General features: G+C 41.4%; 1 protein-coding gene across 1 annotated transcript in view; it reads right to left on the bottom strand.

The window, feature by feature from the left end:
• Positions 1-13,047, bottom strand: part of TGFBR2 (transforming growth factor beta receptor II) — a 68,641-nt gene that overhangs the window by 26,310 nt on the left and 29,284 nt on the right. The window contains exons 2-3 of the mRNA XM_015418392.1: positions 9,418-9,583; positions 4,187-4,377 (exon numbers count right to left, since the gene is read on the bottom strand). Of these exons, the coding sequence (XP_015273878.1) occupies positions 4,187-4,377; positions 9,418-9,583 (357 nt within the window). The remainder of the gene's footprint in view (positions 1-4,186; positions 4,378-9,417; positions 9,584-13,047) is intronic.

The following is a 13,047-nucleotide window of genomic DNA, read 5'->3' as shown; positions in this document are numbered from 1 at the left end:
AAGGATATTCCATTTGAAGTAAGGCAACGGAGAAAGAAATACAAAGAACTTGTGCTCTTCCTCCAAACAAATTCAATTGGATACAAATGGCTATTTCCAGAAGGAGTAGCATTTAAGATCAAAGAGAAGAAGGTTAAGATTGACTCTGTTCTTAAAGCTCAAGAATTTCTAAAGGAGCAGCTGGGAAGGTCAGAGGAAGAGAAAAAAGAAGACGACAGCAGGTCCAGCGGCGAGCTGGAAACTGGTTCATCTGGCGAGGACTCTTTGTCTGAGCAGGGGGCAGCAGCCCTGAAAAGTCCCTACAAACTGCGGAAAAGAGAGAAGAAGAAGTAAAGGCTGAAGGACTCTGAATTGTGCCTTTGAGAACTTTGGTTCCAGGGGATGATGGGGGGCACTGTTATTGGGCAATTAAATGTAAATGGGGAGGGTTAAAAGTTCTAAAAGATTGACACTGTTCATAAGAAGTACAAAGATGATAAGTTTGGATGTTAAAAAAAAAAAGCTAGTTAGAGGATCTCCTCTCTCGGATTTTTAGTCAGTAGTGGGTTCTTTACTTTCTCCCTTATATGTAGTTTTCCCCTCCCCCTTTTCTGTTGTAGTTTTTTGTAGTGTTAAAAAAAATCAATAAAAAAATCCCCTCTGGGGGCTCAAAAAACCCCAAAACATTTCACTTAATCTTATATTTGAAGTATAACTGATGTGGCTCTTACTGTATTGTTTTGAGGATGCAGGGACCCTCTGTGTGGCATTCAGGCTTTCTGTAAACTTTGAAAGAGCGTGGCGAGCACCAGTGGGGGAGGAAAGGACTGCTTTGAAGATCCATGAGAAGTGTTAAATTAAAATGAGGGTCCTGAGGGTGCTAAGATTTGAGAGCCATTGTGCTAAAGATTTCCATTGAACTGTCAGATGGGCAAGTATTGGGAGACACTCTATTAAATGATTCACTGGCTCTTTGCCAAGCTTTTGATTCTATGAGATCAGATGAAGTTACTTGACTTAGAATAACGACACTTACACAGCATTCTGCATGACACTTTGACCGAACAAGATGTTCTTCCTGGAAATAAGAAAACAGCTTTTGGTGTATTCCTGGGGCGATATTTTGTAAGAACAGAGACAGGAAATAATTCCAGCATGCTGACTGTACTTAGTTGTATGTTTTAAGCCAAAACAAGTACAGTATGACTAACTTATAAGAAATCAGCCAAAGTCCACAAGGGCGTTTTGGTTGGCTTTGGAATGCAAATCCTCCAGCACTGACATATGATTACAATTATTATTATTATTAGTCAACAGTGAAACAGTGATTACTTATGGTAATGAGCATTGCTAGACTGGGTTTCTAATGTATAAAATGTCAAGAAATACACACATTCTCAGTTGTATATGTGTGGGGAAAGTGAGAGGTTTTCGTATGCTCTGCACATAACACACAAACCAAATGAACACAGACAACATGCTTTTCACTTCAATAACAAATCCATTCAGCAGAGAAAGGAAAAGCTGTGACGATTACCAGGGAAGGGAAATAACAGTGCACAACCCACTTGTGATAAAGTAGGAGTGGAAGGGATAATGTGCATTTCTAATGAATTGGCACAAATTTGCATCACCCTGGTGCACCATCAAGGAAAAGGTGCCGCTTGCCAATCCATGTGCTTTTGCATAGTCTAATGCTACACAATAGTTTCTTTCCATTTCACTCTGTACTCTCACTCAACCCTGGTCCAGCCCAGACACTACACACTGCAAGAGGAGCATCTGATTTTTCCAGGATTTTTTGAAATGCAAACTGTAGTCACAAGAAATTCCAATTTGGATTCTGAATTCCAATGCACCCCCTGGGAGGGGGGGTACCCTTCCTACCCCGTGTGGATTTGCTAGTCAGAACCAAGCCCTTATTGTTATTAGCCTTACTGTTAAAACATAGATGATTCCACACTACAAGCTTTGTTGCTACCATTTGATGTCAGTACATAAATGTCACTCCAATATGGTCATGGGACTGGGAACCATCTATAAAAATAGCTGTATAATCACTATAGATTAAATGGTGTTTCAGGGAACATCTTGTTGGCAGCAAGCCAGCAGCAGCTGAGTTCCATCTGGGCTAAGTTCTGTCTTCTGCTTTTTTTCCAGGTACTTAAAACCAGGGTGAGGCCAGATGAGTAAGCCCTTGAGTGTGTAAGTGGTACAGTTGTCTTTACAAAACTTACTAAAACTAGAAAATAAACTCTTGACTTAAGGAAAGGCTATAGGTCAGTGGCACCTTTGGTCCCAAGTTAAATCCTCTGCATCTGCAGGTGGTGTGAAAGACCATGAAGAACCACTGCCAGAGTAGCCAGTAGCCAGGGGTCATTTTGTAAAAAAAGAGGTTTAGGAGCTCATTAGCATACATCATTAGCATAACTTATTTGCATATGCCACACCCCCTGACATCACCGGAAGTGTGTCAGAAGGCAACCCCCACCGCTCAAGCTCCACTGGACTGTTTTGGATTGCTAGCTAATGGGGGGGGGAAACGTGTAGATCTGCTGTCACAGAGGAGGGAGAGCTTGTACCTGAAGGCGGGCTGGGGGGGGGCTCTGCAACTTACCTGGCTGCTTCTTGCTCCTCATGGCCTGACTGAGGGCTGCTGGGAGCAGGGGACAGGGCTTGTTGCATGTGCTCGCCCCCTGGGCTCCTTACTGCTGGAGCTCCGCTCCTGTGTGCTCCCGCAGGAAATGACCCCTGGCCAGTACTCACCTCAACAGACTAATGGTATAAGGCAACTTCATGTATTTGTTTGTGTTCAACAAGACCATTTCAAAGTTGGCAAGGATGTGGCTATATAGGTGGTTCTTGTCAATGGCAGTAGACTTTAATTCAGTCAAATTAATTCCATTAACCAAAGAGCTTCCTATTTGTGTCTCAGCAGAGCCTCTACATTGCTTCTGTATACGGGGACAACAAAGCAACATGCTCCACACAAAGGCATTGTCAAAGTCTAAATTGCCATTGATTTTAAAATGCTATAATTCTCATTAGTTTCTGTAACCACCTTTTTACTCAGTTTCCACAGAGGAGGGTAAACAAGGCACAAGGCATGAATGAAATCATTAGAGTAAGCTACTTGCCCATTATCTACTTGACTGCCCTGCCAGCACTGAGATAATGGACATCATTAAATACGCAGACAAGATAAAAAAGGAGAGCAAAGAAAATTACAGTAAAAGATCAAACTAAAGCCTCCCTAAAGCAGCCTCAACAGGCATCTTTATTGGCTGTGTAAAGATATGGGTTTTACACTTCTAAAGAACAAGCTTACACCAATCCAGGTAAACCTAGCAATTTCGCCATAAGCTTGTTTCTTGCAGAAAATGCATGGTCTTGTGTGGTTTTATGCTGTCTGGAGAGTCAGAAGGAACATAAAGAACCCCACACACACACACACTGGATGACTGAAGAAATCTGCACAGGAGCTTTACTTAAGAGAAAGCTCTTTCCCCTTTCCTCCTTCCCCCTTTGTTCATATCTACAAGAAAAATAGCTATTTCTTTCCCACTCCAAAGAAGGTGCTTTAGGAAGGCCAGAAGTGGGGGGGGGGGGGGAGATGCAATATAGCACAAAAAGCCACTTTTTCTTCCCTGTTGGTAGGAAAACTTGTGCTAGATGAAGGATTAATACAAGAAGTGCTCAGGGTTTATGAGCAAGCGGTAGCAGATCAACCACACCAGATTTCTTTAAAAACAAAGGCCCATGTAAATGCCACAAAATACACCAGTCATCCTCCTCAATCCCATTACCAAGCACAGAGAATGTCAATAGACATTCCTTAAGAAGGAAACTGTTTGGAAGGAGAATGAACTGCCTTCTCCTGGAGACTGACGTGTTTCATTAAACTTTCTATCAGTGTTAGGCTATAGCTGCTAAAGTATAAACTTGAAGCCGTTCCAATAGGCTGATTAGTTGCAACTCTTAAAATGATGCAATGATTTCTCAGTTTCATTATTCCCTCTAGAACACCTCTAGCCTTTTTTCTCCTTGTGGTGGAGGAAGGTCAGAATTTCCCAAAACAGGAAACTCAATAATCAGAGGAAATCTTCAAGGAAAAGAACCACACATTTTCCTGGCAGTATAAAGTGAAGGGTGAAATGAGGGAAGGAAATTAAAGTGGCACACACAGAATGAAACTTCAAGCACTTACTGTCTGAAAAAATAAGTTCATCATTGCATTCTTCATCACTGCAGGAACACATGAACAGCAATCCACCAGCTTCCTTCATTTCTTTCATGATACATTTCTTTGAATGGAAGTCATCCAGTTTGTGCCCATGAAGCTCTAGTTTGGGATCGTGACATATTGTTTCCAAGGTTATATTTTCATCATTCTTTCTCCTAAAAAGGGGATAGGAAATTTAAAACAGGGGGGAAAAAATTCAAGAGCAAACCATTTTCTAACACTCAAAATTTAAGTCCCACTGAAGCCTTGCAATAGTTACCATCTTTCTGTCACTTACTCTCAAGTAGCCTCTTTCACGTCACTGAAACATATACAATCCCCACTCAAGAATAAATTATTAGAAAAGTGCCTTACTGATGACAATGTACCTGGCTGAATATTGTCCTTTTCAGTTTGGTGGACCACAGCTTGTGCTGGCCTGGTACAAAATAACTGGGGCAAAAACCTTTATATGTTCAAACAGCTGCTGGCAGATTTACAGTGCAACCTGTCTAAATCCACTCAAGTAAATGGACTTAGAAACCTGCAATTCTGTATGGTGCTAGATATCCTCTTCCCGACTGTCCCCCAACCCAGACGGAAGCACGACAGCACTGGCATTTTGTAGAAGGGGTGACTAGACTGAATTCATTCTTTCTACCACAGACAAATCCCATTCCTAAATAGGATAGCAGATGGCTAGCTATGTTCTGTTGCAGATTAGAGAAGTTGGTGCCAGAGAGAGAGAGGTTTCCTAAAACTCATATTCCCTCCCCCCCCCCAAAAAAAAAGATAATGGAGATTTTAGAAAAATTGAAATATATGCTATAATCAATCAAACCTAAACCATTACCATTATGTTGTATGGGACTGTGATGCAATCAAACAGGAATAACTTTTTAAAAAGAATTCATTAAAAGCTTTACAGCTCTATTCAGGTTTTGCCTTGTCGCTCAATAGCTGGGCAGACATACTGATAGGAACAGCAGTGCACTGAAATGACTAGCCTTGCACATTCTCACTCTGGAATCAAAAGGAGTTAAGAGAGTTTTATATTAGGTCATATGGATCAAGTGCTTTTAAGGGCACTACAGCTAAGCATTTAGGTTGATGCGCAGGCTGTTTAGTTCCAAGAGCAGCAGTGTATAAACATACTAATATCACAAATTAACAAAGAACCCTTCCAATCTTCAATACATTAAGCCATAATGAAAAGCAGTTCCAAATAATAAATCTTTTATATGCCATTAACTGAGCTGCAGTCACATTTATTTTATTTAAAACATTTTAACCCACATTCTAAGCAAAACTATGCAAGACCATATTGAGACTTTTATACCACTGTTTACCCCAATCTCTCCATATTCAAAGTTGTAATGAGGAAACATTTGCCAAATACAGTTTAAAAGGTCTAGGGAAAATGTACTTTTTTAGATCCAGAAAGATATCTGCATCAAAGAGAACTAATGTTTATAGGTGTTCTGAATTTCAGAGTAATGCGTTCTAAGGTTGCCAGCCTCCAGGTGGAGCCTGGGGATCTCCCACTTTTACAACTGATCTCCAGGTGACAGAGATCAGCTCCCCTGGAGAAAATGGCTGCTTTGAAGGGTGGACTCTATGGCATTGGACCATGCTGAGGTCCCTCCCCTTCCCCAAACTCCACCCTCTCCAGGGTCTGCCCCTAAAGTCTCCAGGAATTTTCCAACCCAGACCTGGCAACCCTAATGCATTCCTATTAGAAAGGTTCAGATCCAAGTTTGGAGTGAATATTCTGGAGCCTGATACTCTGATTTATCATATGCCCTAAAGGGTTTTTTCAGGGGGGGGGGTCTTTTTAATTTCCATGAGTGACTCCAGCTATATTAGTGATAGCACCTGTGTTAGTAGTGGCAAATGTTATACAACTACTTGATTATTGAATGTTTTTCTTAATAAATGCCTTCCATTTCAAGATGTAGAACATGGTATTTGGTTGGAAACAATGTAAAACTTTGATGTACTTTTAGCTATTCCTTATTTATATCCTTATTTCCTCCAAAGATGCAAGTACAGAGCAAATTTGAGAAATGGTACCTGTTCAAGATGAACTCCTAACTTTAACACTATTCCTGTATATAAAAAAAAATTCTGCTCATTTCCAAATAGTGGCCCATAGCCAAATTTCTGCATGGTGTGATAGAGCTGAAGGAATGTGATTGCATCTTCCATCCAAGAAGAATGAGAGGACTTGCGCAGACAGGATGACCCTACTCTACAGACTCTGCACAAAACCTGAATTGCACAACATTCAATTTTCCAGCATAGCATCAAGTCCAAATGTAGTTCAAACGTTTATTTCTTCCTATGTGCTTCAATCAAGATACAAATTGAAATGGCACATATGGTTCTTATGTTATATGAAACTCAGCAAATAGTGCCATAAATAAAGCCATCGTGAATCATTGTGAGTAAAACAGCTAGCTTGAGTCAAACTGGAGGAAACCTTTAAAAGTACCATCTGCTCCCCAGCCCTCCTCAGAAGTCAATGAGAGATTTTAAACAGAGTTGTTTTTTAAAAAGGGAGAAGTTAAACCAATAGGGAATATCTTCAAGTGAACTCTCTGTGTTACAGAAGATACAACATGAAACATTAGCTTCTCAGACTGCCTAAAGACAAGCTCTGTGTAACTCAAAAGGTTACCAAAATAAACTGGTCTGATAAAAATGTTTCATTTATCAGCATTTTGTTTTCATATACTGGGTAGCAAGAGTCAGTTGCTTTTTGAACTGAATGGAATTCATCCTCACTTTGCAAAACTTGCAGGAAAATATTGTGTTGACATGTTGCTAGGCATTTTCCCTCGCATGCACTGGAGTTGCAAATTTTAAAGGCATAAAATGAGAATGTGCTGAAGCAGTCTCCTCTGCACGGTTAGCTCTTTGTTGGATATGATCTGTGCCTGGAAAATGGAACAGCGTGGGTCATGATTAGGGTTGCCAGCTCTGGGCTGGGAAATACCTGATGATTTTGGGGGTGGAGCCTGAGAAGGGCAAGGTTTGAGGAGGGACTTCAATGGTGTATAATAAGGCCATAGAGTCCACCTTCCAAAGTAGCCATTTTCTCTAGGTGAACTGATCTCTGTCTCCTGGAGATCACTTGTAATCTCAGATCTCCAGCCACCACCTGGAAGTTGGCAACCCAATGATACCTTGCAAATGGGACCAGTCATTGCAAATGGGACCCCCCTGAATCTTTCCAGCTCTGATGGGAGCTTTTGCTTAAGGGTTGTACACCACTGTATGCCTTTGGGTAGTGTATATACGGCAGCTAACCACCAGTCAGGATCCATGGAATGCTGGAGGAGCCAGATGAGAAGGGGACTGGATGAGAAAAATCTGTGAACTGCCAGAGAGTGAGACTGGAGAGATCTTTTCCCAGGAAAATGTGTGGTTTCAGAGCCTGGCTTTGGAAGAAAGCAAACTGATACAGTGAATACTTTAGGAGATAGGTTTTGTGGTACCAAAGGGTTAGGCTGGTGGTGGTGGGGGATCCTTTCTCAGGCAGCTATGTAGGTCTTGGAGCCAGCCTCTTGGGGGAAGCAGGGTAATTTAGTGAATGCTTTAGGAGGAAACTGTACCTGTCACAGAGCCTGTCTTCTGGAAAAAACTGGCTAAAGATCTGGAGTTTCTAGAAGGAACTCATACTGTGGAATTTCTGAAGCTATGGAAAAGCCGAAGATTCAGAAGAGTTTTAACTGAATAAGTCTGGCAAATATTGTGAGTCAAACTTGTAAATAGTTTCAAGGCTCTTGTGAAGATCCTTAATTCCCCTCTCCCAGGACAAAAAAAATACTCCCCCCCCCCAATTTCTTTCTCATATCATGTTCTAGGGAGGGTAGGACACTTTTTTAAAGCATAGTCCATTCATCACCACAGGGAAGAACTCAAATGCCACCACAGTAGCAAGCAGCGACATTAATTAGGCTGCAATAAATTTCCTCAAATGTACTTGGATCACTGCATTTAGAAGCTACTTAGGTTCAGTCTACCAGGTGGAGGTTGCGAGAGAGACCACACTGCGCAAACTTCGCATCATTCTACTCTAATGTCATTAAAAAGCCACAAACCTTCACAGTGACCTTGGGACCGTCTCTCTCAGCCTAACTTACTTCATATGATTTGTGAGGATAAGATGCAGGAAGGGACAACAATGAGCTCCTTGGAGGAACAGCAGGACACAAAATGCAATAAATAGACTATAGTACGCATGCCAAGGTTCTCTTCAACAGCAACAGGCACAGAAGAAAAAAATCTGTTCAATTCCGTTTCATTTCACAAAATAACTGTTCTCATAAAAAAATGAAAGAATGGATTCTATTTTTATTTACTTCATTATTACCCTCCCTTTCTCCCCACTTTCCTCCATTTTAACCTCATAACCACACTGTGAGGTAGGTGAGGCTGAGAGATTCAAACCTGGGTCTCTCACATACTAGTCCAGCACTCTAACTCCTAGTCCACACTGGCCCATGCCTCTCATAGTTTTGATTAATGCATATGGTTAGTAAATAATATGAAATGAGATGTCTGTCATTCAAACTCCACAGTTATCTGAAAGACTCGGATCTGTTTCCACTCTGATAATGCTGTGGACAAATGCAGTCAAACGAAGTTAAAATACAAAATGTTTTAGAAAACAATCGCTGCTGGAACAGAGCAGTTCACACAACACAGAAATTTTGTCATCCAACTTTTTAAAAGCTCACAACTATTATAAGAATGCAAAGTGAAGACAAAATAAGGGGAGGAAGTATTTGAATGAGTGTATCTAAAAAGCCTGGAATCTCTTGTGAACTAAAAGGGTTGTTGCTGTTGTTCAGTCGCACAGTTGAGTCTGACTCTTCACGACCCCATGGACCACATCACGCCAGGCCCTCCTGTCTTCTGTCGTCCTCCGGAGTTTGCTTAATTTCATGTTCATTGCCTCGATAACACTGTCTAACCATCTCATCCTTTGTCATCCCCTTCTTCTTTGACTTTCAATCTTTCCCAACATCAGGGTCTTCTCCAGTGAGTGCTCCCTTCTCATTTGGTGGACAAAGTATTTGAGCTTCAGCTTCAGTATCTGGCCTTCCAGGGAACAGTCAGGGTTGATTTATTTTAGGATTGACTGATTTGATCTAAAAGGGTATTATGAGCCAAATACGAATTCATGCATGTAGCTAGAATGAACTTACCATACTGCTGCGCATACTTCATTCACATCTTCACAGATCGAAGTGATGTTGCAGTCACTGAAGCAATGACCTTCATTTGTGCAGGTTGTTGACTTAACATCACAAAACTTGCAAAGTCCCCGCAGTGGGACTGCACCATGAAGCATTTTAGTTGCATGCCCTTCAGCTGAAAACAAGAAAAACACGCATTAATAAAAATACCCTTTATTGCTCCTGTATACAATGTGTGGAAGCAAATTTCACTGGAAGAAATGGGAACTCTTCAAGACTGTGAGGACCAGAGACCAGCAAACATCGTACAAACATTTTAAAATGTAATATTCACATGTTTTAATCACCAGCAGCTAACTAAATCAAACTTTCAGATTCATTCAACTGGAAACCTTGATGTTTTTTGACACATTACAGACTACCGATGTGGCATAACCTATCACAGGCCACAGCCCGTCTGATATATATGAGTTATTTACTTCATGTATAGCCTGCCTGCCATTCTCCCCAATGGGAACCCAAAGCAGCTTACGTCATTTCCGGTCTCCCAATTTATCCTAACAACCACCTGTAAGGAGGTTAGGCTGAGTGGTCCCAAGGCTACCCAGCAAGCTTCCGTTGCAGAGTGAGGATTCCAACCTGGGTCTCCCAGATCTTAGACCGACACTCTAACCACTTCACAACAGTGTTGAAATGGGCTCTAGACTACAAAACAGTTAATCTTTAAGAGACTTTCTGCTGAGAAAGACAAACAATGTAATTATGTAGGCTTATATTTATCCCATTTTAAACACAATTCTTGAGCTTCTACATTTTACTTACAAAATTTTCCACAGAATTCTCATTCTATATGTCATACATACAGATTTACATAAATTATACATACAACAGCTTTTATTAGCTACCAGTTTCATATATGCTCCTAGTAATTAGATCTGATATTATCCAATAATATGAAAATGTGAGCTATTTGGTCCAACCAATGTTCATTTTGTGAGGTTCGTGATGCTGTAGAATGTCGTCACAGGAGGAGAACCGCATGCAGATCCTGGGCTCAGCTTCTCCTGTGGTACAATTTAAAGTGTGCTGAGGGAGGAGAAGCCATGGCAGCCAGGATCTTCCTGGAGATGGGAGAGCCCTCCCCACCACACGCAGATCCTGGGCTCAGCTTTTCCTCCTGTGGCACAGTTCAAAGCATTTTATTTATTTATTTATTTATTTATTTATTTATTTATTTTATTCAATTTATACCCTGCCCTCCCCGCTGTGCGGGCTCAGCATGCTTAGGGAGAAGAAGCCATGACAGCCAGGATCTGCCTGTGGCTGGGACAGCCCTCCCCACCACACACAGATACATTTCAGCCTAACAGAGGGGCTGGTATGCCCATCAGCTGTTAGGTTTAAAGGGCTGTGAGCCATTAACCCCTTTTGTTCCCCCTCACTTGGAAGCTGGAGGGGGGGAGCGAGAGGGATTGCTGAAATGGCTTGCATCTGTTTCGGCCTAACAGCTGATGAGCACACCAGCCCCGCTGTTAGGCTGAAATGGATGCAAGCTATTTGAGCGATCCCTCTCACCCCCCCCCCCACTTCCCACCACAAGCTGCATGAACATAAACATGTGGAGGGTCATGGGAGGGTTGTTGATAGGGGATGGGCATGAACCTCGGTTCATGGTGAATTTAGGTTCATGACGAGGTTTGTGCCCATCACTAAGACAAACTATTGTGTAAATACCCATGCTTTGTAATGTCATTCCAGAAGTACAGTGCGACCTGTCCAAATACTGCAAGGACTCACAGTATTTTGAGGCTGCAGTGTCAGCTGCCTCCACAGCTGTGTTGTTACTTGATGCCTGGCATTTCACAATCAAAATTTCATCCTTAATATTTTCATTCATTGGCACCTCTTGGGGGGAAAGATATAATACTTGAATACTGGCAAAGTAGCTTACAAGATAACTTTAAGAAAGGGATGTTCTTCTAGTGGGGGTGGGGTCCTTTGGATTTACTTAGGCCATTTTACCTCCCTTCCTACCGTTCTGGTAGTCTAAGTGACTGGTAAATCAGGTCTTCCAGTTCCAGGTTCCCTTGGACCTAATCCACACTGCAGTATCCACACTTCTGCAAACATGGTCTCTACATGCTTAACTACTGAACAGATCGTGAATGTTTGGGTGCAGTAGAGGCCCAGAGTAAGGGAGAAAGCCATTATGAGGCATGATAGATTTTTAACATGTCTTTAACACATTTTTAAGCACATTCCCTGCTTTCAAGGCATTTGTTTAAGCCACTTCCATCACACTTCAAATTATCCATCTTCATGCTATGTTTGAGAAATATTGCTTTCAGAAACAATGCTTCTATGCCCTAATGAGGTTCATGGAAGAAACTACCTTAGTAAACAGCTTTGGAACTCAGCAGAAAAAGGCCTCTATATATAAACACTGAACACATGTTTACATAACAGTGCAACAGTGTAACTTAGCAGCTTTCAGCAAAATGACTCAGTCAATCAGCAGTACTCCTTTTTATTCTGGAGTAGCCGCTGGAAGAAGGAATTTCCTCTTAAAGAGTTTAGAAATTCCTTAGGGTCTAACACACCAGCACGAGAAAAAAATATCTCAAACACAGACCAAATTAAGGCAGGTGACACAGGAACATGGCATTATGAGCAACCGTAGATTTTCCACCTACATGGGGGGGAAAGATATTTGCAGGGGAGAACTTGCAGGTGAAAGGGAAGAGTTTAATCCTTCCTCTGCCTATTAATCTTTCCTTGAAGATACCCACAGGCAATTTTAGCCCATTTTAGCTCATTTTCCCCCAGCCAACCTTTCAAGACCAGAAATAATCTCTCTGGGAGAAACACAGTTTCATGGAATCACATCTGTAGAGGACTATCCTTGAAAGACTGACTGCTTCCTCTTTTCACCCATGTCCCATGTCCTTATATTCACTTATTTCTAATGTCCTTATATTAGCTCAGCAAACGGATCTAGGAACAAACATTTGTTGGAACGACATATAGCTTTGCCCAGAGATCACATCCACAAGGAAGTATTTTTAACTAATTCAATAGAGTGCATTTTTTTTTTAATGATCCAATTGAAAATCCACACATTTTCCCTGAAACGTCATAAGCAGGATAACAAAATCCTACCAGAATTTACTCAGTGATCATTCATGGATGATGCAAAGGTTTTGCATGTGTATTCCTCCATGAATCACTGCAACAGCATTCCAGCAGTGGGAAATGTGGTATCACAAGAAAGTGTTTTGATTTGCGATTTGTATGTGCCAGTTGCATGGGACGTTTTGCAGTTTTACAAATTATACATGCCCTACATTTTTGTGTCTTTTGGTTTTCTGGTAATATCACACAGAAGATCTGGATTCAGACTGAAGTAGGCATGTATAACAAGATTGCACTAGCAACTAACTAAACCTAATGCAAACACAGACAGTTCTCAATCTCTGGAAGAGTGTTGGTAAGATTTTAAAAACAGAGGGCTTTTTCATGGGAAGGAACACATTCTTCAGCAGAAGAAAAAACTCAAAGATACCACAAACTTTATCACAGTACCCACGGGGAAGTTGAATCATCTCTTTGGAAACTGGCATATTTCCTGTTTTGTCTATG

This window comes from Gekko japonicus, unplaced genomic scaffold (assembly GCF_001447785.1).
Source record: "Gekko japonicus isolate JY-2015 unplaced genomic scaffold, Gekko_japonicus_V1.1 scaffold106, whole genome shotgun sequence".
Taxonomy (NCBI): Eukaryota; Metazoa; Chordata; class Lepidosauria; order Squamata; family Gekkonidae; genus Gekko; species Gekko japonicus.
This window is presented reverse-complemented; position numbering and strand designations above follow the sequence as displayed.